Below are 23,619 nucleotides of genomic sequence, written 5' to 3'. Positions count from 1 at the left end.
TTTGCTTTGCTTTGTTTTATCCGAACTACTGATATATCAATAAGTTACTTATGAACTGCTTGTCTGTTTTTTGCCAACTACTGTTACAGTAGTTATTATCTTTTTCTGTGTCTTGTTGTATGCCCAAATATATTCTCGTTACAAAAGTTATATAATCTTTCCTGGTTGTTTGACCACCTCCTTTTACAAGTTTCTTAGATCTTCTGGTTCTATATTTTCCTATACTTTATCATGTAAGCTAATATGTGTATATATATTCTTTTGGATGTTTGCAGACTATCTGTATACGAGACTTCTGCTCTCCTGGTTGCCCTCCTTGTCGTTTTGAATTTCAATTGTCTTTGCAAGACTTGAGTTATTGCAAAGTCCCTCTAGATGAGCTGTTCTCGTGGTTCGTTTTTGTCCCATCTTCTGTTATATTTGGCCATGCTCACAGGAGGTAGTGTTCTGTTCCAGTCTTTTTTTTAGTTTCCTTTCGTTTGAACTCTGTCTTGTACGTATACTCTTGTCTTCAGTACTCCCCGCAAGGTCTGCTTGGCCCCATGCTCCCCTGTCACTGTCTAGCCGTCCAGCTGCATGCTTCCAAAGCACTCAGTAAATACGTCATACGGAGGTATAGTGGACCTCGAAACGCAACTATCTGTCTGAGATTAACTATCTGGGATGTTCTCACCGTAGTCTATAACAGAGATACTACAAACAAACCTAAACGTCACTTCTGAGCAATAGCGTAAAATCGAGGTTGCTATCAGTGAGTTCTAGCTCATCATATGCTTCTCCGTGCCAATGTGATGACGTCCGCTCTCATCTCCGTTCTCGGTTCCTCAATCTTCCCGTACCGTCCTCCCCGCTCTCGTTCTTATTACCCTGTGTCATCTAATTATATTCCCACTCTCACACTCCCACACACATCAATTCAAACACAGTACAGCATATCAACACCTCCACACACCACCAGCACACCACACAGCAGCACAGCACATCACACACAGTCACACCACCACATCACACACACACACACACCACACAGCACACACACACACACACACACACCCCAGTGTAGTCGGAGCGCTGCAGATAGTAGCGAGAATGAGACAGGAGATCTTACCAGTAGTGTTTGGGTTGATCGATGAGCCTTGAAGAGTATACGGCCCCGCATACCAACCGCATCTGAATCGCTCATCAAGTCTCGCGTTCCATGCCTCATCTGCTAGTCACAACTCCTCGGCGCATTCTTCCAAGCCACTGCACTCGGCTCACGAGAGACCCCAGGGACTCTCGCGCTGCAAGTAAGACAAACAGACACCAGTTGTGTCAAGACTACCGCGCCCGGCAGCTTGACTGTGGTCCATCACCATGCGATCCCACAGATTCCGTGTATATGCTCAGCTGAAATAATTACATAATAAACTGTAGTTATGTAGCACTTTTCATGCAGTGAAACAGTTGGCTACTAAATCAAAGTGTCAATGACAACTCATTAAGATGACAGTGTCTATTAACTGAGTACACGTGCTTCAGAAAGGCATTTCATATCTCTTGATTATCCAACCTTTTTTGTTTGTTACATCGCGATTTAAATTTGAAATAGAAAAAATGATTCTACCCATCGGTATCACACATACCCCTAAACATAGTTGCAAGTGTTTTGAATGTGTTGAAAAGTCTTAATTGAAGATTTATGAGAAATATAGTCGTATGCAAAAGTATTCACCCCCTTGGGTTTTTCCTATTTTGTTGCATTTAACCTGTAATTTAAATGGATTTTAATTTGGTTATGTATGACATACAGAAAGTAGTCAAATTGTGAGTTAAAATGGAAAAAAAAAAGAAAACTTTGTTCAAAAATGTAAAAAATTAAGAAATGAGAAAGTGGGTAGGTGCATTCTATTACCCCCTTTGCTATGAAGGGACCATAAGATTGGTGCCAACCAATTACCTGTCAGAGTCCGAAGTATTAGTAATAAAGATCCAACTGGTTCAATCTTAAGTAGTCACATGATCTAGTATATTACACCTGTTCTGAAAAGGCCAGAGTCTGCAACACACTAAGGAGGGGACCACGCAGGCAGTGGCACCATGAGACCGAAGGACTCGTCCAAACAGGTCAGGACAAGTTGTGGAAAAGTAAGATCAGGGTTGGGTTCAAACAATGTCTGACACTTTGACATCCCGACGGAGAGCACCATTAAATCCATTATTAAAACATGGAAGAAAGAATAGGCCCAACAAACGCTTGCAAGTGAGGGCCACCCACAACTCACAGATCAAGCAAGGAGGGATATAATAGAGAGGCCACAAGATACCAAGATAGGTGCTCTACAATAATTGACTTTGGGGGCGGGTTGAATAATAGTTATGCACGCCCAAGTTTTCAGTTTTTTGGTCTTATTTCTTGTTTGTTTCACAAAAAATATTTTACATCTTCAAAGTCGTAGGCATGTTGTGTAAATCAAATTATACAACCCCCCCAGAAATCTATTTTAATTCCAGGTTGTAAGGCAACAAAATAGGAAAAATGCCAAGAGGGTGAATACTTTCGCAAGCCACTGTATCTCATTTATACTGAACAAAAAATACACGCAACATGCAACAATTTCAACAATTTTACTGAGTTACGTGTTCATATAAACGAAATCAGTCAATTCAAATAAATAAATTAGGCCCTAATCAATGGATTTAACATGACTGGGCASKGGCACAACCAWGGGTGGGCCTGGGAGGGCATAGGCCCACCCACTGGGATCCAGGCCCAGCCAATCAGATTGAGTTTTCCCCACATAAAGAGCTTTATTACAGACAGAACCACACCTCGGTTTCATCACCGAGTGGCTAGTCTCAGACGATCGATCCCTCAGGTGAAGAAGCCGGATGTGGAGGTTCTGGGCTGGTGTGGTTGCATGTGGTCTGCGGTTGTGAGGCCGGTTGGACGCACTGCCAAATTCTGTAAAATGACGTTGGAGGCGGTTTATGGTAGAGAAAGTAAAATGACATTCTCTTATTTGAGCATAAAAGCATTTCCACCGTCATCTCTCGCATAGTTAATTTTACAGTTGCAAACAAATGCATGTTTAGGAATATTTTTTATTCTGTACAGGCTTCCTTCTTTTCACTCTGTCAATTAGGTTAGTATTGTGGAGGAACTACAATGTTGTTGATCCATCCATATTTCCTATCACAGCCATTAAACTCTGTAACTGTTTTGAAGTCACCATTGGCCTCATGGTGAAATCCCTGAGCTGTTTCCTTCTTCTCTGGCAACTGAGTTAGGAACGACGCCTGTATCTTTGTAGTGACTGGGTGTACTGATACACCATCCAAACTGTAATTAATAACTTTACCATGGTCAAAGGGWTATTCAATGACAGCTTTTATTTACCAATAGGTGCCCTWCTTTGCGAGGCATTGGAAAAMCTCCCTGGTCTTTTGTAGTTGAATATGTGTTTGAAATTCACTGCTCAATTTACAGATAATTGTATGTGTGGGGTACAGAGATKGGGTAGTCATTCAAAATCATGTTCAACACTACTATTGAACACAGTGTTATTATGTGACTTGTTAAGCAACATGTTACCCCTCAACTTATTTAGGCTTGTCATAACAAAGGGGTTGATTACTTATTGACTCAAGACATTTATTAATTTGTAAAAATATCAAACAACATAATTCCACTTTGACATTATGGGGTGTAAACCAATGACAAAAAAGTATTGGTTTACAAAAGTAGATTTACTGTTTTAAATGCAGGCTGTAACACAACAAAATGTGGAACAAATCAAGGGGTGTGAATACTTTCTGAAGGCACTGTAGTATGTTTCTCCAAATGTTTCTCCAAACAGTACAATACTCTCATTGTCCTCTGTGTTAGGCAGCATTCCAAACAGTACACATACTCCTCGCTTGTCTCGTGTAGGCCAGCACTTCCAAATGTACCAATGCTCTGATTGTCCTCTGTTGTTAGGCCAGCATTCCAAATACTACACATGCTCTGATTGTCCTCTGTGTTATGGCAGCATTCAAACAGTACAATGCTTCTGATTGTCCTCGTGTTAGGCAGCATTCCAACAGTAAACTCTCTGATTGTCCTCCTGTGTTAGGCAGCATTCCAACACAGTACAATGCTCTGATTGTCCTCTGTGTAGGCAGCATTTCAAACAGTAAATGCTCTGATTGTCCTCTGTGTTAGGCAGCATTCCAAACAGTACACAATGTCTGATTGTCCTCTGTGTTAGCACGCATTCCAGAACAGTACAATGCTCTGATTGTCCTCTGTGTTAGGCAGCATCCCAAACAGTACACGCTCTGATTGTCCTCTGTGTTAGGCAGCATCCTCACAGTACAATGCTCTGATTGTCCTCTGTGGTTGGCAGCATTCCAAACAGTACAATGCTCTGATTGTCCTCTGTGTTAGGCAGCATTCCAAACAAACTGTTCCTTTCTCTTTCCCTGATGAACGTTTCTTCCACCCTGCAGGTCGTTTCAGGCAGGTAGAGGTGCTGACAGCCATGGCCAACGCCTTCTACTCCCTCTACTCACACGTGTCCCGCACACCCCTCCAGAAACTCGCCCCTCCCGAGTTCAGCTTCTCCCCCACCGCTGAAGGGCAGATCGGACGGCGCTTCATGGGAAGCGTCCGCAGCGAACCGAGGTCTCCAGTGGAACGACTCAAGGACACGGTTTCTAAGATGTGCCTGTATACTGGCTCTGGGGGTTCCGCCCGGCTGGGCTCGGACTCTGCCTGCCCCAGACCAGGACTCTCCCCAGGGCCTGGGTCTGGGTCGGCCCCCAAGAAGAGAAGCAGCCTGCCTGACTTGGTGGGTCTGGTCCTGGAGAACACCAAGGCAGAGGCTTTATCCAGAGACATGGAGGATAATCAGGATACAGGGGACAGTAATGAGACGAGTGCTGCTGTGGACACGATGGTGAAGGATAGAGAGACAGAGACACAGGGACACATAGACAGGGAGGGGGAGCAGGGGTTGTTTTCAGATGTACAGGATATGGACACTGGGGATAGTAATAAGGCATGTGCTGTGGGCACACGTATGTTCAGGGACAGAGAGACAGAGACACCGGGACATAGAGACACAGTCAGGGACAAGGAGTTGGAGCAGGGATCGCCATCAGATAGGGATGGAGTTGATTTAGAGAGAGAGCAACATCCTGACACAACACCCAACCTTGGGGCATCATCACTTTCAGAATCAGGTCATCAAAGAGAGCCCAGTAGTAGGAAGAAGCTGGACTTTGGCCTTACTACTCCAAGACCTACTTGTAAAGTTGGAGAAACTCAAAACACGATTCATCCCACAGGCTGGGCAACGGTAGTGGCACCGGTCGCCAAGGTTACCCACGACATCACCCGTCCTCAGATCGTTGAGTGTGTTCACCAGGCTCCGTACAGCAGTCGACTACAACAGTGGAATAMTAACACACAGGCGGCGGACACKTTGTYATCTGTCGTCTCCTCTGAGAACGTCAGAAGATCTGACCGATCCTTCACCACATCAGACGGACTACACCAACCCAGGGAGGAGGAATGCTTAACCGCCAGTAACTCAGCCAAGAGTTTAGAGGTCACGGTAACTCCCATGTCTAAGGTTGAATCCAGCTTGGGAGAAACTGGAACACCGGTGGTGTCAACGTTCGTGCCTATAGAGCTCCTTAGTCGCAGGAAGTCCCCTTGTCTCATCACTGTTACTGATGTGACACCTTCTAGTTCTTTAGACACAGATGCACCTGAGATGATTCTCCCTCCCAGTGGTGGGACCACAGTGGTGCCTCCAGCAGCTCAGTGTTATCCAGGTGTATGGAGGAACAAGAGGTACCTGAGTCCTCTGAAACCACCACCACTCCAGGGGCAGCTCTCCCACACTATTCAACAGGCCAACTCCTTTGAGCTGGAGGAGGTAAGTGACAGAACTGTTTTGGATTGACCTATATGGCGCACCGTACTCCGGCCTCTGAGTTCCTAGGGCTGATACACACATCTATCTGGTGTAGTCCATTATCTATCCATCCTTGGCTGCCTGACATAAAGCAACTCAAATCAAACTTTGTCAAATGCGCCGAATATAACAAGTGTAGACTTTACCGTGAAATGCTTAATTACAAGCCCTTAACCAACAGTGCAGTTCAAGAAGAGTTAAGAAAATATTTACCAAATAAAGTAAAAAATAATCATAAAAAGTAACAATAACGAGGCTATATACAGGGTACCGTACCAAGTCAATGTGGAGGCTATATACAGGGTGGTTACAGTACCGAGTCAATGTGGAGGCTATATACAGGGGGTACTGGTACCGAGTCAATGTGGAGGCTATATACAGGGGGTACCGTACTGAGTCAATGTGGAGGCTATATACAGGGGGTACCGGTACCGAGTCAACTGTGGAGTCAATACAGGGGGTACCGCACTGAGTCAATGTGGAGGCTATATACAGGGTGTTACGGTACTGAGTCAATGTGGAGGCTATATACAGGGGGTACCGGCACCGATGTCAATTGGAGGGCAATACAGGGTGTTACGGTACTGAGTCAATGTGGAGGCTATATACAGGGGGTACCGGTACCGAGTCAATGTGCGGGGATACAGGTTAGTCGACGTAATCTGTACATGTAGGTAGGGGTGAAGTGACTATGTATACTTGGGCCAGGAGTTTTTCCTGACTACCTGTTTTTCCAATAGGTACATAGCGCAGGGGAGGAAGACTTTGGACAGCAAGAAACTATAAGGTCAACATCTTTGTCACGGTCTACTGTCAATCAAAACAAAGGTGAGTTCATAGTCAGCTGAGACCTAGTGATATTAACAGTCTATATCTGCTCACTACACTCTTAGGGGGGGAAAAGGTGCTATCTAGAACCTAAAATGGTTCCTCGGCTGTCCCCATAGGGGAACCCTTTTTTTTAATGAGTTTACTACCAACTAGTTGTTTTTAGAGAAAGATGACTGACTAGTGTGATTCAGAGCAGTCAAATTGCTGACTGGGACTTTGGTTTAATCTCACAGGAACACACACCCTTTTCAAATTACAGTTTGAAGTGAATGTGGTTGATACTGTAGCTGAAATGGGCAGTGCTGTTACATTACCTGCAAATGAGTYGCTGTGTACGCACACGTATGTGTGAAGGTGTGTTCACAACTTGTACCCACACTTTCTCGTAAGAATAATTGTTGTTCATCAAGAACGTCAGCTAACTGGAAATGTTGAGGAAAGTATGGGTAGATTTCTGGTTGACCCTGCATGTTTAATTCTGTGAAGTATTGTAGGCCTGTGTTAAAGCCATGAGGAGAATATGGCTGTATCCATCTGTGTGTAGACCTGAGGTTCTCTTTCTGTAGGTCTGGTGGTTCGAGGGGACAGCATGCAATCAGACAGTAGTGGCTACGCCGATGAAGACGTCTACTCCCCTGAGAGACAAGAGCTGACGGACAGACCCTCAGGGAAATAGACTCCGGGAACTATTTATTTGTATGAGTCACACAAACATATTCAGCCACTGAAGATACATTCAACAGATACGGATTGTTCATGAAGTATGAAAAGGTTTGTTATTGTTAATGACATCATGAACACACCCACTGGCGTGACGTCGTCCGAGTACACAGTTGTCTTCCATCGGTTAACGCATTGCCCCGGAGGTATATTTAACACAGATCAAGTTGCCTAACCTGATGCGCAGGCATTGCATCAACCAACGGTTGTGTGCCAGACAATGTGGTTAGCTGACATGTTAAATACTTATCCAGGCGTTGTAAGATCTGGCATGAGTCTTCAGTGTAGTCGGACAGGAACTCAACCCTTTGGTTTGATTGTGTAGACTGTCCTATGTCCAGTGTTACTGTCGACAGTCATTCATCCATGCTAGTGCTGTGACATTTTTTGGGGGGAAAATTGTTATTTATSGATGTTAAAAATAAATGTTTTATAAATTAAGAGAATCAATAAAAGTGATTTCAATAAACATTTATTTGCACTGAAATCAAGTATTTTAATCAAAAAGGAACAAAGCAAAACCGTGWTGGGCCACGTTTCAGTTCGACTATGTATTTGGGCAACAACACTTTCCACAAAATCGTCAAACATTGGAAAAGGGGAAATAAGAGGATACCTAGTCAGTTGTACAACTGAAATGGGTCTTCCGCATTTAACCCAACTAATCTGAAATCAGAGGTGTGTGGTACATTGCGTTTCTCTCACTGCTTGCTCATCATGAGATGTAGCAGCAACCTAGTGTCACCCTACTACAGCCAGTATACTTCAGACACTCATTACACCAATACTATTCTTGACTCAACGTCCCATATGAAACCTTGACTCTCTGAAGTGGTGGGAGTAAACACGGGAGGATATAGAGTTCRGGCTATACCATTAGCGTGTAACAGGAGGTAGATGAGGAGCAGATTAGTCAGCCGGAGAATCCAACTCAGATGATCTACTATATTAAATGCAGCGATACAATTCCATCTCAATTAGATGCTAGCCTGGTCCCAGATCTGTTTGTGCTTTTTGGCCTACTCTATTGTCATTGTTTAACATTGCAATTCCATAAGTAGTGGGTAAGAGACCATGAACAGACTGGCACACAGGCTAATTAGATGGTCCATTTCAGACATTATGAACAACCACAGTTGAGGGAAGTGATATTATCAATTAATTGAAGGGCCATTGACACGGTTTTACGAGAGCTACCAGCTACTCAAACAGCGATTCACTTTTGACATCTTAAAATGTGTATTTTTAGATCACAGTAATCCATTCACAATTTCAAACAGGGTTTTGTGAGGTCTGACAAAGAAAGAAATTCAATGGTAAAGTACACAATGTTAAATGTAATTCCAAAACTCAAAATAACATTTTGCATTTCAGATGTTAAGCAATCATAATTTAAAATGTACACCTTTTAACAGTTATCAGATGACTCTTCTAAAAGGCAAATTACTAAACACAAAAATGACAAGACAGACAGATGGGCTGGATCTTGTCAACTTGTCAATAAAAGTACACAAGTCTCCAATTTAAGAACTCATGTCGTTAAATGTCCACTTTTCWATGTCCAAAATTAGACTTCATTCAGGCCAAGACTTCTTCAACAGGGGGGGGTATATATTTTTGGTTGACGACAAAGTACTAGCTAATGAAAAGGCAACCAAAGTCAATCATTGTAGATGTGGCAACTAGAGAAAGAGGCTACAGTCAAATGGGGGTTGTTGTCAAATGTATTTGGCCCTTTCTCTGCAGAGTATCTCTCTAGGCACGTAACAGCAGAGCAGGTGGGTGACTGACCATCCAAATAAATGGCCAGTGTAGCCAATCAAGAGGACATCGAGGACTATGTGGGATATCTTCAGGGCATAGGGACAAATTATCTAGGGCTATGTGGGATATCTTCAGGGGGCATTTAGGAATGAACAGACCAGATAGGACTACAGCGATGTGTGGGGACAAATCTCAATTCCCACATCATGGGTAATTCTGGGTCAATCAATGGTCACTTCCCCTAACCATTGGTTGGAAGATGCCCTCCGAGGTGGATGTGTCATATGATCAGGGTCTAGGTCGTTGCCATGGAGAGAGGTCGGTCTGGGAGACGGTCACTTCCCCCCAGCCATGATTTTGAGGTACTGCAGTGCATTGTGGGCTGCGCTGGCGCGGGCAGCGTCCTGATTGGGTGCGAAGCCGTGGCACACTGTGATTGGCTGAGTGGATAGCTCTACCAGACACTGGCACAGTCCGCTCAGACTGTGCTCTTCTGGAACAAGGAAACACACATTAGGTTCATACAATAAAGACATCACAGCCTGGCCACGTATTCACAAAGAGCTGGTTTAGGATCAGTTTAGCAGATTAGGTACTTTATCCATTTCAATACGATAAAACAAGTAACTGCCACATTAATAGTACATTCAGTATAAAACAGGAAAACAAAGTGGACCTACACACCCAACCCCAGAAACCATGTTTCCACCACCCCTAGCAACTAGGGTTTGCTCGTCAGTCACACCCCAGACCTCTCCCGGCAACCAGAGAGACCTCTCCCGGCAACCAGAGAGAACCCTCCCCATACCACCCCTTCSCYGTGGGACTATTCTGTATCTGTTGGGCTTCATGGATTGTTTATATGTGTGGGGCTTTAGCCAATATGATTGTTTACAGAGTCAAGTATATCAGTCCTTTCAGGAGCCCAGGAGCATTTTTGATCACAAGGAAAAATATATAGACAGAGATGTGATCRTAGATAAACGCTCCTACCTCAGACRYTTTAAAAACAGGAATCTATATGTGAATTGGCCCCAGTGATGAGGGGGATATTATTTACCTATGTCGAGGTAGCTAATGTCAAAGCGCTGCTCCTCTGAGAGGTCGTGTAGCAGAGAGCAGAAGTCAGAGCTGGGCATGCCCAGAGGGTGGCTCCTCAGCTGCAGAATCTTCTCCCCAGCAGAGTTCCTCAGAGAGTCCCAGGTACAGCCCAGACCTTTACACTTCCCTGCCTCCACCCTGCTGCCCATGTTCTGCCCACCAGAGGAGACAATGGTACTATGAGTCAGACGCTCAGGCAACCTCGCATACATTTAACAAGCATTTCGCTACACCTGCAATGTCTACTAAACATGTGTATGCGACCAACAATATTKGATTTATTTATACAGGAAAGTCTTAAGAACAGACATTTATTTGCAATGATGACCTGTCAGGAAGTGAGCACAGCAGCAATATTGTCTTAGAAAGGCCATCAACGGGTCGCTGTCTCACCATGATAAAAGTGTCGTCCTCAGGCTCAGTCTCGTGGCTGCTTCTCAGGTCTACAGGAACATCGTGGATCCTGGACAACATCTTAGCTGCTGCGTTWCGCTTGGCTAGCTTCTTCGATGTGCCGCTGCCTGTGGAACACAGAGGCTGGGTGTTAGTACTAAGACACACAATTGMTTCATGTAACAGTTTCCCAAACATCTCCTAAAAGTACCCCCAGCCACKCCATGGATTCTATTCCAGGACTAGCACGCCTGATTTCACTTCCKGGTTAGTTGACCAATTGGATCATGTTGCTACACAAGGAGATACGATATACCTAATGTGTAATGTAGAAAAAAAACGAATCCATGACATATTGAAAGGGCAGAACCAGAGTTAGATTTACCAATTTCAACGAATCTCTCRACCCGGCATGTCATGGTGAACTCCTTGCGGTGGGCAGGACCCGACTCCTGGGTCACGGTGTACTCTGGCAGGCGCCAGCCTTTCTGAACCACCAGCTCCTTTCAGTGAAACACACAAAGTCATGTATCCATAAAGTGGGAGATTAATTTACCTTTACATTTTTGCTTCACAATTAACGCCATTATCCTCTGTAAACGTCGGAGGGTTTGGGAGAAGAAAGGATTTGACAAAAGCGGTTCAGAGACTGACACAGTATACATCTATAGCCGGGCTCTCCAACCCTGTTCCTGGAGAGCTCCCATCGTAGGTTTACGCTCCAACCCTGTTCCTGGAGAGCTCCCAAATCGTAGGTTTACGCTCCAACCCTGTTCCTGGAGAACTCCCATCGTAGGTTTACGCTCCAAACAAAGTTCTACAAATTTTTAAAATCAGTTATCAACCAGCTATTAGAATCAGGTGTGCTAGATTAGAGTGAAAACCTACAGGAGAGTAGCTCTCCAGGAACAGGGTTGGAGTGAAAACCTACAGGACGGTAGCTCTCCAGGAACAGGGTTGGAGTGGAAACCTACAGGAGGGTAGCTCTCCAGGAACAGGGTTGGAGTGAAACCCTACAGGAGGTAGCTCTCCAGGAAACAGGGTTGGAGTGAAAACCCTGATCTATACATGCAGTGTATTCGGAAAGTATTCAGACCCCTTAACTTTCCCACAGCCATATTCTAAAATTGATTAAAGTTTTTCCCCCCCCTCATCAATCTACACACTATCCCATAATGACAAAGCCAAAACAGGTGTAGAAAATTTTACTGAAATATCACATTTACATACAGTACCAGTCAAAAGTTGACACAACTACTCATTCCAGGGTTTATTTTTTTACTATTTTGTACATTGTAGAATAATAGTGTAGACAAACTATGAAACATATGGAATCATGTAGTAAACAAAACAAAAAAGTTAAACAAATGTTCCATATTGACTGACCTTCATGTCGTAAAGTAATTGACTGTCATTTGTCTTTGCTTATTTGAGCTGCTCTTGCCATAATATGGACTTGGTAAAAGACCAAATAGGGCTATCTTCTGTATACCACCCCTACCATGTCACAACACAACTGATTGGCTCAAACACATTAAGGACAGAAATTACATTAATTAACAAGGCACACCTGTTAATTGATATGAATTCCAGGTGACTACCTCATGAAGCTGGTTGAGAGAATGCCAAGAGTGTGCAAAGCTGTCATCAAGGCAAAGGATGGCTACTTTGAAGAAAATAAAATATATTTTTATTTGTTTAACACTTTTTTGGATACTACATTATTCCATGTGTCATTTCATAGTTGATGTCTTCACTATTATGTGAAGACCATCTACAATGTAGAAAATAGTAAATAAAGAAAAACTCTGGAATGATTAGGGGTGTCCAAACTTTTGACTGGTACTGTAAGTATTTAGACCCTTTACTCAGTACTTTGTTGCAGCACCTTTGGCAGCGATTACAGCCTTGAGTCTTCTTGGGTACAATCGCTACAACCTCATACTTGTATTTGGAGAGTTTCTCCCATTTTTCTCTGCAGACCCTCAAGCCCTGTCAGGTTGGATGAGGAGCGTCGCTGCACAGCTATTTTCAGGTCTCTCAAGAGATGTTCGATCGGGTTTAAGTCTGGGCTCTGGCTGGGTCACTCAAGGACTTGTCCCGAAGCCACTGCTGCGTTGTCTTGCTGTGTGCTTCAGGTCGTTGTTCTGTTGGAAAGTGAACCCTTTCCCCAGTTTGAGGTCCTGAGCAAGTTGTCATTAAGGATCTGTACTTTGCTCTGTTCATCTTTGCATCGATTCTGACTAGTCTCCCAGTACATGCCGCTGAAAAACATCCCCACAGCATGATGCTGCCACCACAATGCTTCACCATAAGGATGGTGCCAGGTTTCCTCCATTCGTGACGCTTGGCATTCAGGCCAAAGAGTTCAATCTTGGTTTTATCGTGGTCTGAGAGTCCTTTAGGTGCCTTTTTGGCAAACTCCTCCTTGACCAAGGCCCTTCTAACCCGATTGCTCAGTTTGGCCGGGCAGCCAGCTCTAGGAAGAGGCTCGGTAGTTCCAATTTTCATCCATTTAAGAATGGAGGCCACTGTGTTCTTGATGACCTTTAACGCTGTGGACATTTTCTGGTACCCATCCCCAGATCTGTGCCTCGACACAATCCTGTCTCGGAGCTCTACAGACAATTCATTCGACCTCATGGCTTGGTTTTTGCTCTAACATGCACTGTCAACTGTGGGACCTGATATAGACAGGTGTGTGCCTTTCCAAATCATGTCCAATCAATTGAATTTACCACAGATGGACTCCAATCAAGTTGCCGAAACATCAAGGTTGATCAATGGAAACAGGATGCACCTGAGATGCTTTAGTGTCATAGCAAAGGGTCTGAATACGTAAGTAAATAAGGTATGTTTTTTCATTTGTATTCAATTTGCAAAAACATTTTTCGCTTTGTCATTATGGGGTAGTGTAGATTGATGAGGAAAAAACTTAAGTCTTACTCTAAAATTGATTAAATTAACGTAACAATGTGGAACAAGGGGTCTGAATACTTTTCGAATGCACTGTGTACATATGTACACATTAATAGCAATAAAGCTTATTGAATTGAGTTGAAAGGGGTTAAAAATGTAGTTCTGAGTTAAATCGGTAAAATGAACCCAGGATGCATCTCACCTGCAGAGCTCCCACAGGGTTGCATTCTGACTGCTGAGACGTGCCGCTTCCTGAAGTCTTCATCTCTGACGGAGAACTGGGGAGGGAAAACAGCAGAGGAAAGACCTTATTTACACCAGACTGACCGAGAGCACACAATCTAACACAATTATAAATGGGTGGCAAGGAGGTTTTGCAACTTTACCAAAATAAGAGGCACTTTGTCTCGTGTTTTTGCGTCCTGGCTTCCAATAGATAGCCTCCCTACATTACTCTCGCCACATAAGCATTGAAGCCAATTATCACTGCATTCAACTACTCATTTTCTCTGGATTCAAACTTGTATAATCCACTCACCTGTCCCCATCCAAAGGCTCTTCCACCCCAATAAACCCTTCTCCCAATCCTTCTCCCAGCACCACTGGTCCCCCTAGCCCTCCTTTCATCATCTTCAGGGCGGCCTCTGCTGCCTTGTGTTTGGCAGCCTTCTTGCTGGGCCCCTGGCCGGTGCAGCTGATCTCTCCCACGGACACGCGGAACGTAAAGTTGGGTTGGTGCGCCTGGCCCTCGGCCTTGAGCAGGTCGTACACTGGGGTGTTACCTGGAACAAAAAGATTGGTAGTGTTGCAGCACAGACACTATTGAGTGCAACACTTGGAGATCCTGCCATGCTACTACCATAGAGATCCTATTAAATTACTAGAGGGATTATGTCAAACCCTCAGTTTCAGAATGCGGTGAAAATGGCAGCCATATTGGCAGCCATTTTGAATTCAGGCTGTAACAACAAAATGTGGAATAAAATCAAGGGGTGTGAATACTTTGACAGCACTAATTATAAATACAATTCATACGGGTTTTATACCATTTCTGTACAAATAGCCTCAAATATATGTAAACAAACCATAAATGTCCATTTTTGTTTTCTTGGAAACCTGTGAGTGCTATATGATACAATATCAGTACATGTTGCATTTACAACTTGTCTGTCCTATCAGCAACTGATTTCAGCCAGCGTATGGCTGTGGATTGACTTGTTGGAATGGAATGTTGTTGCGGTTTATGCTAAGGTTGCTAGCAACAGCGCAGAGTTAGCAAGCTAGCTTAATGGCAGCACAATCCTCTCGATGCTACTGTAGTGCCCCTTTTTTTTGTCAGAACAAAAACATCTCAGCTTCCACAACTTCCCCAAAGGATGAGACTTTAAGTGACAGCAATTAGAACAGATGAGGGCCCAGACTTCACTATTATTATTATATATATTTTTTTTTTACATGGGAGCACCTTTAGTCAATAGCCTGCATTTTAACCTGGCCAACATCTGACAGGGACCGTTCCCTGTCGGTTCTCCTGGAACAACTGGGGAGGAAGCCTGCATTCTTGGGTCTCTCCCTTTGATAGAGCAAGTTTGTGACTGGGAACTAATGTCCGGGAACAGGAGGTGGATGTCGCAGCTATTGACAAGTGTTGGTCCCTCTGCACTGACTGCAGTGGCCCATCACTAAGCCTGCCCTCCTCTCCCTGGTGAGTAACGTGAACTTAAGTTTTCCAGATGGTTGATGATGTGTTGTAGCGCAGCATTGTAATTCTGTAAACAGTTGCTATAGTTCAGGTATTACATTAGCTGCATCAAGCTAACTGGCTAGCCAGGTTGCATGTCTCTTCTCCCACACTGCGCTCCAACTTAAGCGCCTCCTTTGGCAGTGCGTCCAACCCGCCTCACAACTGCAGACCACGTGTAACCACACCGGCCCAGGACTTCCACATCCGGCTTCTTCACCTGCGGAATCGTCTGAGACCAGCCACCCGGACAACTGATGAAACCGAGGAGCATTTCTGTCTTAAATAAAAGCTCTTTTGTGGGGGAAAACTCATTCTGATTGGCTGGGCCTGGCTCCACAGTGGCTGGGCCTGGTTCCCAATTGGGTAGGCCCACCCATGGCCGTGCCCCTGCCCAGTAACGTGATATCCATAGATTAAAGCCKAATGTATTTATTTTAATTGACTGAACTCAGTAAAATCGTTAAAATTGTTCATGTTGCACTTAGATAATTATATTTTTTGTTGTTCAATATAAATAGATGTGTTGAATGTTGCATTGGGTGGAATCAAGGAACAAGAGCTACAGGTCCAACAGCTTTTAGTACACCTCCAGTTCCAAAAGATTCTGTGCAGCCAATGAGGACTTCAGGTTCTATAGCCGGTTCCACTCAGATAAGATCTTCATGGTGTTCTGGGAGTCCATTAGCCCCCTCTAACCCTCCTGTATGAATCTACTGGTCCAAGGCCCAGAAGACTGGAATGGGAAGCGCAACACCAAGCCAACAGAAAGCTGCCACTCATTGACAAGTTATTTCTGTAATGCTGTCGAGTAGCAGCTGGGCTGGAGAAGGTGTTGGCGGACATCTTTGGCGTGAGTGTCCCTTCAAATGATCCGCATTATAATAACCTGGACCAACAACCTGCATCTCGTCTCGGGCTCTGCGCCCATTTAGATGCCATAGGATCAGTTCCAGGTGTACTGTCCAGAGGTCAGAGGTAACCTGGACTGCACAGATCTGAGATGTGCCTGATTGGGATTGCACCTCGTTGAGGCATCCAAACTTTTCACTGATCAGGAGATCACGAGTCTCTCTGGAATCCTCGAGCCTGGTGATGGATACATGGAGGACGAGGGATTCATCAGAGAGGATGCTTTCATATGTGGGGGCAATGCTCATCATTCCCCCATTGAAGAGAGCAACTCCGCTAACGTGGAAGGACAAGAGCGAAAGCAAGTCAATGCACGTCAGTATGCTAGTAGAGAGTACTATATCTGGGATAAGATTATCCCACTCACTCTGGTAGGCTGTCAATCAACTGTGGAAGAACTGCTGCTTATTGGTGAACTACCAGGGACCTCTGGGTCTCAAGGGTGATCAGCCAGTGTGAAAACATGCTCAAGCACGGCAGTGCACACACAAAATAATGATTTGAGTTAATTAGATCATGATAAATAACAGCTTTAAACCTGTGTACATCAGTTTTTTTATTGATCTGTTCACAGACAAGATATGAATTTGGGATATTTTTGATATTGAATATGTACTGATAGTTTAATGAATAAGAATGTTTTTGGGATGTAGTGTTTGTTAAAGACAGAACTTTATTTGAAGATTTGATTAAATAAATACATTTATTATGTGACACATTAAGTCATAAAATAAATCACAATTTAATCAGTAACTCACTCCAATTCAATGTTAATTACATTTACATTAAGTCATTTAGCAGACTCTTATCCAGAGCGACATACAGTAGTGAGTGCATACATTTTGATACTTGTGTACTGGTTCCCCCGTGGGAATCGAACCCATAACCCTGGCGTTACGAGCCCCATGCTCTCCCACCCGAGCCACACAGGAAAGACAAAGAACAAAACAATTCTTTAATYCAAAATAAAAATTCATCTACATACAACGTTGATGAGTTATCTAAACATCCCTGTAGGTGTAGAAGAGGTCAGGTTCCTCTCATCTCTGCCACTAAAGAATCATCTCTCCAAACTCTCTCTACTGTAATGGCACTTCTAGTGAAGTCGTACCAAACTAAACTGGTTACAGGCAGTTGACCCTGGACTTGCTAGTGATATTTGTGGCTGTGTTTGAGCTTGGCCTGGCCATTGACAAACTGAAATGAGCTTCACATCAATTACACTCAACATCAGGCACTTGATCTCTGCTAGCCTGAAGGGCGGCGCTGCAGAAGGGCCATAAACGTTCTCATCATGGTTTGCCCCTTGAGATGGGGTGCATCTGGGTGCACAACGAAACCACAACGTTTGACTGAGACATCAAATCATTCAGAGTAGTTCTGGAGAACCTCTGGCTTAAGCTCAAGACCCCTTCGCATAGCTTCGGTTTGCCGTTCACCTTTAAGCATTCTCATGGCTAGGGCCTGGCTAGATGACTCCCCACGCACCTGGCATGCCTCCCTAAACTGGCTAGCAATCACACATGGTTTCCTCATTTCCTTCCATAGTGGACAGACAGACTGCTCGACTGTGCCCTTCTCAATAGCAGATGACAATGCTGGTGACACCTTTAAGCTCTCCAAGTGGTAAAACTGAGTGCAAGTAGGGACAACGTTTAAATTACTGTACAATTTACTTTACAATTTACTGAGAGCTGGAGGATTACAGGAGCATCTGGGTGTTTTAGAATCTCTGGTGACAGTTGGGGGGGGACAATGACGTGACAGCACTGACCCATGGAGCATTGGACCAAATCTAGAGTCACCCAGAGTAATTTCTTCGAGTCCACGCAGCACCGTGGCAATGGCAGGATGTGGTCACATGCTCCTCGAACTTGGTCCAGCAGACACAGTAATGTCAGGAAGGGGCCCTGAAACACAGACAAGGGATGAGTGTCAACCAAGATTGTAAAACTTTAGTTCAATCAATTTCAACACAAGTGAAAGCAACTTGTGAGCGTAATGGGGACGCCAACTTGTTTAAAAGACAGCTTAACTCACAGGGAATGCTTGGTAAAGAGTGGGTTTTATGCCACTCTTGCCTGATGTCCTTGGCTTCCTCAGAACCATTTCATCCCATGGGCTCTGGACAAATGCCCTGGTAAAAAAATAAATATATTTTTAATGTTTCAGGATGAATTTATAACTATGTGCAGTAATATGAGTTCACAAAAATGCAAAATGGGGTTCTCTATGACAATATGAAAAATTCTCACATTCAAAACTCAGAGTCCTTGGCCAATACCACAACTGCAGTACGTGCAAGGCAATGGTGCTGACACAGTCTACAACCCCATTGTGGTGTAATGTGCAGCCTGGAACAGTAGAGCCACCATATTGCACAAAACGCCCTCAGCTGAACAAGATAAGCCGTTGACGATGACAGGCTTCTTGGGTGCTTGCAATGTAACCTAAAATAACATGTAGGGGGGGTCATCATACAATGTTTTTGATCATCTGCAGCAGCAAGGTCATGTTTGCTTCTCTTCACTTCTGACATTAAAAACATAACTGACGAACTGTAATAAAAGTGGACTATACAACATGTTGTTATCCAGCTTCAGATCAGTAACTATGCCTACAGTGAACAGATAGAGTTTGATTATTTTGAACAAAACACAGGTAAACTGTAACCACTGCAACACTAAGCAATTAAACTGCCTATCATCTCTCTAACCTGCAGCGACTAGAGCTCCTCATTCACATGTGACACCTTGCCCAGACTACCACTGCCCCCTCCTGGTCTACCATGTGTCACAATGCATGTTCAGAAGAACAGAGCAGGAAAGAACGTTAGGTGACAAACATTACATTGATGTATGCAAGTAAGTTACCATTGCTACTCTTAACATTACTGAGACGGCTCTAGCTAGCGAGAAAGAAATAGATTACAGTGGCTGGCCAAATAGCTAGCTAACTTATTAACGTTAACTAAGTCTGACAAATCTTAAGTAACGTTAGCTAACTCATGTTAGCACTAACCAATTTGGTAACGTCTTAGCTATCGTTAGCTAGCTATCTATCTCAACTGGTCACTTCAAGTACTAACTTACCTTGAYCGTTGAAGATATTCTTTGTGGAAGAACTTGTATCCTTTATGAAGTTCAGATCTCTTCGTCTGGGAATGTTCGTGAACGATAGCCACATCACTAATGCCAAACTTGGGCAAATTGAGTAGTGACTGGGTAAACTCCAATGTTTGAATTTCGCAGAAGACTACAGACAACCGGATATCGTCACACACTGCTCGGCGTGGAAGGAAGTGGTCTTTTGGGGCGTGAAAAATGCCTATTGACTCACTGTATTGTTTGAAATTGAATGTTGGCATCTTGGCAGTTCAGTTCATTAAGATATGGAATTATTCCTCTGAAACTGGCTGGCTAGCTAACAAAGAGTACAGATAAATTCTTAAAATCCATTATTTTACACTATCTTATTACAGCACTGGTAAACCAGGGTTGACGAACTCCCTGACCAAAATATGACCTTTATCCCATCATAAGACAGGCCATGTCCATTCTAGTACTCAAATTCCTAATTCTATGGCTACTACAGTATAAAATATATATATTTGACTAGTGACCAGCAGGTACCTGTATTGATGCAGTGTGTTAATTCTACTACATAAGCAGATGATAAACCAGTCCATTTGGTATAGTTGTAGGTAGCTAGCTAAGACAGAACAGAATGAAACCTTACCCAGACTCTGAGACAGAAGAGGAAGCATTCCTAGACCATCTCTGCCTTACCTATCCGCGTTCCATACTCCTGTAGCAGACTGATGGGTGTCTTGCCGGGGTTCACAGCCAGCATTTGCTCAATACTGAGGACAAAAAGACGGAGAGCGAGATTAAATCGTCATTCAGCAGTTCAGAGGAACGATATGTTATGTTTCTTTCCCGAGGAACTATGACATGACGTGATTGACAGGCAGACAGGAAGTCTTGCATGTGCCGATGCACGACTAACAGGCATGTAGAGAGACACACTTGTTGGCTAGTTGGGAGGTTTGTTAGCCAACAAATCCGACCCACTTGCAGCTGCACGAGGGTCGAACAGCATTCTTGCGTGAATTAAGACATGTTGGAGCCAGCATGAGATATGGCTCAGAAAAACATACCTCAATCCAGGGATAAGAAACCCACTGTACCCCTGAATTGTCCCATTATCCCAACCAAGATTTAATGACTGCTTGTTTTCAACTAACACTCATTCAATCGTATTGATGTTACTGTTGGTATAATGGGACAATTCGGAGTATGCATTTTTCATCTCTGGATTGAGGTACGTTTCCCAAGCTCGCACCGGCTCAGCAGTTTCTTAATATACACAGGAATGCTGTCCGACCCTAGTGCAGCTGTAAGCAAACAGGTCGGATCTGCTGGCTAGTTAGCTAACTAACTCAGACAGTTTATTGAAAATACCCTCGCCTTGAACTACAAAATGCAATTATTAAAATGCTTGACATTGAATGGTAAATTAATCTATCGGTTTACTTTGCTACATAACTAACAATGTGCTTAGAGGACATTTAGTTAGCTAATCTAGTGAGATGCTGGACCGCCAAGCTAGCTACATATGCTAGCTAGCCATCGCTACACGGTTACCTGGAGCACCCAGAGTTTATCTTGCAACTGCCCGGTGTTGTCTCGTCGTTCATTCCCTATCGACAGAGATGAAGCCAATGATTGCAAATCCCCCCCAACAAATACTGACACTTGATTTCATGAGCTAGCTAATATTTTCCAAGTCAGTGGAGGCAGCGACATGTGAAGAGACACCTCGCTCTCCCCGTCCCACCAAAAAACAGCATCTGTTTGGCGAATTTTATGACGTCGTCAATGCGCACCGGGAATCGTTTCAATCTCGACCGTTCATTGGTCCGCTAGAAACTGACGATTCGCTCGTTTTACACGACGGCGTGTCCCGTTTCGGGGTAATGCAATTTTACTCATATTACATTTACCTCAAGGGGGCAGCAGACTGATTAAAACATTTATTTTTTTATGAACTTTAAGGCCGAGGACGAGTGTTTTGCGGCCCCAGTCCTTTGGGGCCTCAGGGGCTCCTGGTTTCAACTTTGGCTCTCACTCCTCCTCCTCATCCCACAACATGGAATGGAAGTGATAATGATTGAGATACATCCTTGCTAACTGAGTGAACTAAAGAAAGGAAGGATATATTTTAACTTGAATTTAGTCAAACTAACCACCATATAAAAAAAGACACATGACACTAGACTCTAGTTTCACAATACAAAGCCATAATCTATCAGTCTTTCTCATGGTTGATTTGAGTCAGTTGAATCTAATGAGAACCCCTTTCACACCCTTTCATTCTTCATTCTCTCTCTTTTCTGATAATATTTGGATATTATGGTGAACATCTATTGGATCCTCTTATGGATATTCAAAATTCTACTTTGTTACACAAGGGTGCGTGCTCAGCCCTCCAACTCAATCATCTAGTTTGCAGACGACACAACAGTGGTAGACCTGATTACCAACAACGACGAGACAGCCTACAGGGAGGAGGTGAGGGCCCAGGCAGAGTGGTGCCAGGAAAATAACCTCTCCCTCAACATCAACAAAACGAAGGAGCTGATCGTGGACTACAGGAGACAACAGAGAGAGTACGCCGCTATCCACATGGACGGGACCACAGTGGAGAAGGTGAAACGCTTCAAGTTCCTCGGCATACACATCACTGACAATCTGAAATGGCCTACCCACACAAACAGTGTAGTGAAGAAGGCACAACAGCGCCTCTTCAACCTCAGGAGGCTGAAGAAATTTGGCTTGGCCCCTAAGACCCTTGGCCCCTAAGACCCTCACAGATGCACCATTGAGAGCATCCTGTCGGGCTGTATCACCGCCTGGTACGGCAACTGCACCGTCCTCAACCGCATGGCTCTCCAGAGAGTGGTGCGGGCACAATGCCTGTCCTCCAGCCGAGCCACGGCCTGTTCACCCGGCTATCAAGAAGGCGAGGTCAGTACAGGTGCATCAAAGCTGGGACCGAGAGACTGAAAAACAGATTCTATCTCAAGGCCATCACTAGGCGGCAGACAGCACTCAGCACTAAATAGCCATCACTAGGCGGCCTCCACCCAGTTCCCTTCCCTGAACGTAGTCACTGTCACTAGCCGGCTACCACCTGGTTACTCAACCCTGCACCTCAGGACACAGGCTGCTGTCCTATGTACATAGTCATGGAACACTGGTCACTTTAATAATGGACACTAGTCACTTTAATAATGTTTACACAGTGATTTATCCATTTCATATGTATATACTGTATTCTAGTCAAAGCCCATCCTATTCAACTATTACTGTACATTATTCTATCCTACGTATTCTACAGAAATACTACATATTCTATCCACATACTGTCCATAATGTCTATAMATCCCATCACACATATATACACTGACCAAAAATATAAACGCAACATGTAAAATGCTGGTCCCATGTTTCATGAGCTGAAATAAAAGATCCCAGAAATGTTGAATTCATTTTAAATTGACTGATTTCCTTATATTAACTGTTACTTAGCAAAATGTTGCATTGTCTATTTTTGTTCAGTATATATATATATATATATATATATATATATATATATATATTATACTCTGACTCCAACATTGCTCGTCCTAATATCATATTCCTTAATTCCATTCTCATACTTTTAGATGTGTGTGTATTGTTGTGAATTGTTAGATACTACTGACACTGTTGGAGCTAGGAACATAAGCATTACGCTACACTCGCAATAACATCTGCTAAATATGTGTATGCGACCAATAACATTTGATTTGATTTGATTGATACGTTGTGTACAGCTGTACAGCTGTGTATGTGTCTAGGGGTTTTTGCCTTGGCTGTGTGTGTACTGTAGTGGTATTTTGTAGTGGGTTGTAGTAGTGTTGGGTGTATGTTATTATAAATATTTAGAGGGTGGGTTGTAAAGTCTGGTCTGCCCCTGTATATAATCCCCTGCAGTAAAGTGGGGGGGGGGGGTGTGTTTGTGTGTGTGTGTTGTGTGTGTGTGTGTGTGTGTGTGTGTGTGTGTGTGTGTGTGTGTGTGTGTGTGTGTGTGTGTGTGTGTGTGTGTGTGTGTGTGTGTGTGTGTGTGTGTGTGTGTGTGTGTGTGTGTGTGTGTGTGTGTGGTGTGTGTTGGTGGGGTTGTGTGTGGTCTGTGGACTCTTTCAGGAGAACCACTAATGGGTGCCCATTCAACCGATAGCAAACC

General features: G+C 43.9%; 2 protein-coding genes and 1 long non-coding RNA gene across 5 annotated transcripts; 1 reads left to right on the top strand and 2 right to left on the bottom strand.

Annotated features, from left to right (window-relative positions):
* Positions 1 to 4,454: 4,454 nt before the first annotated feature.
* Positions 4,455 to 7,841, top strand: LOC112069698 (uncharacterized). The gene is made up of 3 exons (XM_024137065.2): positions 4,455 to 5,909; positions 6,689 to 6,776; positions 7,346 to 7,841. Exons 1-3 carry the CDS (start codon positions 4,506 to 4,508, stop codon positions 7,453 to 7,455), a joined length of 1,602 nt encoding a protein of 533 aa, XP_023992833.1. The 5' UTR covers positions 4,455 to 4,505; the 3' UTR covers positions 7,456 to 7,841.
* Positions 7,842 to 7,955: 114 nt separating this feature from the next.
* Positions 7,956 to 21,182, bottom strand: tarbp2 (TAR (HIV) RNA binding protein 2). 3 transcript variants are annotated; one of them, XM_024137068.2, is made up of 8 exons: positions 20,976 to 21,182; positions 20,068 to 20,191; positions 14,215 to 14,458; positions 13,879 to 13,954; positions 11,143 to 11,260; positions 10,758 to 10,885; positions 10,324 to 10,516; positions 7,956 to 9,756 (listed from the first exon to the last, which is right to left on the bottom strand). In XM_024137068.2, exons 2-8 carry the CDS (start codon positions 20,093 to 20,095, stop codon positions 9,599 to 9,601), a joined length of 945 nt encoding a protein of 314 aa, XP_023992836.1. In that variant the 5' UTR covers positions 20,096 to 20,191; positions 20,976 to 21,182; the 3' UTR covers positions 7,956 to 9,598. The 3 variants fall into 3 exon arrangements, with proteins under 3 accessions (XP_023992836.1, XP_023992834.1, XP_023992835.1); XM_024137066.1 differs by having other exon boundaries at positions 20,118 to 20,191; XM_024137067.1 differs by having other exon boundaries at positions 11,143 to 11,257; positions 20,118 to 20,191.
* On the bottom strand, positions 14,465 to 20,061 carry LOC112069700 (uncharacterized). The gene is made up of 3 exons (XR_002893778.2): positions 18,585 to 20,061; positions 18,370 to 18,466; positions 14,465 to 18,239 (listed from the first exon to the last, which is right to left on the bottom strand). It is a non-coding gene; the product is annotated as an uncharacterized lncRNA (long non-coding RNA).
* Positions 21,183 to 23,619: the final 2,437 nt, after the last annotated feature.

Source organism: Salvelinus sp. IW2-2015, unplaced genomic scaffold (assembly GCF_002910315.2).
Source record: "Salvelinus sp. IW2-2015 unplaced genomic scaffold, ASM291031v2 Un_scaffold1085, whole genome shotgun sequence".
NCBI classification, from domain to species: domain Eukaryota; kingdom Metazoa; phylum Chordata; class Actinopteri; order Salmoniformes; family Salmonidae; genus Salvelinus; species Salvelinus sp. IW2-2015.
The sequence above is the reverse complement of the archived record's forward strand: the minus strand, read 5'-3'. Positions and strand labels throughout refer to the sequence as shown.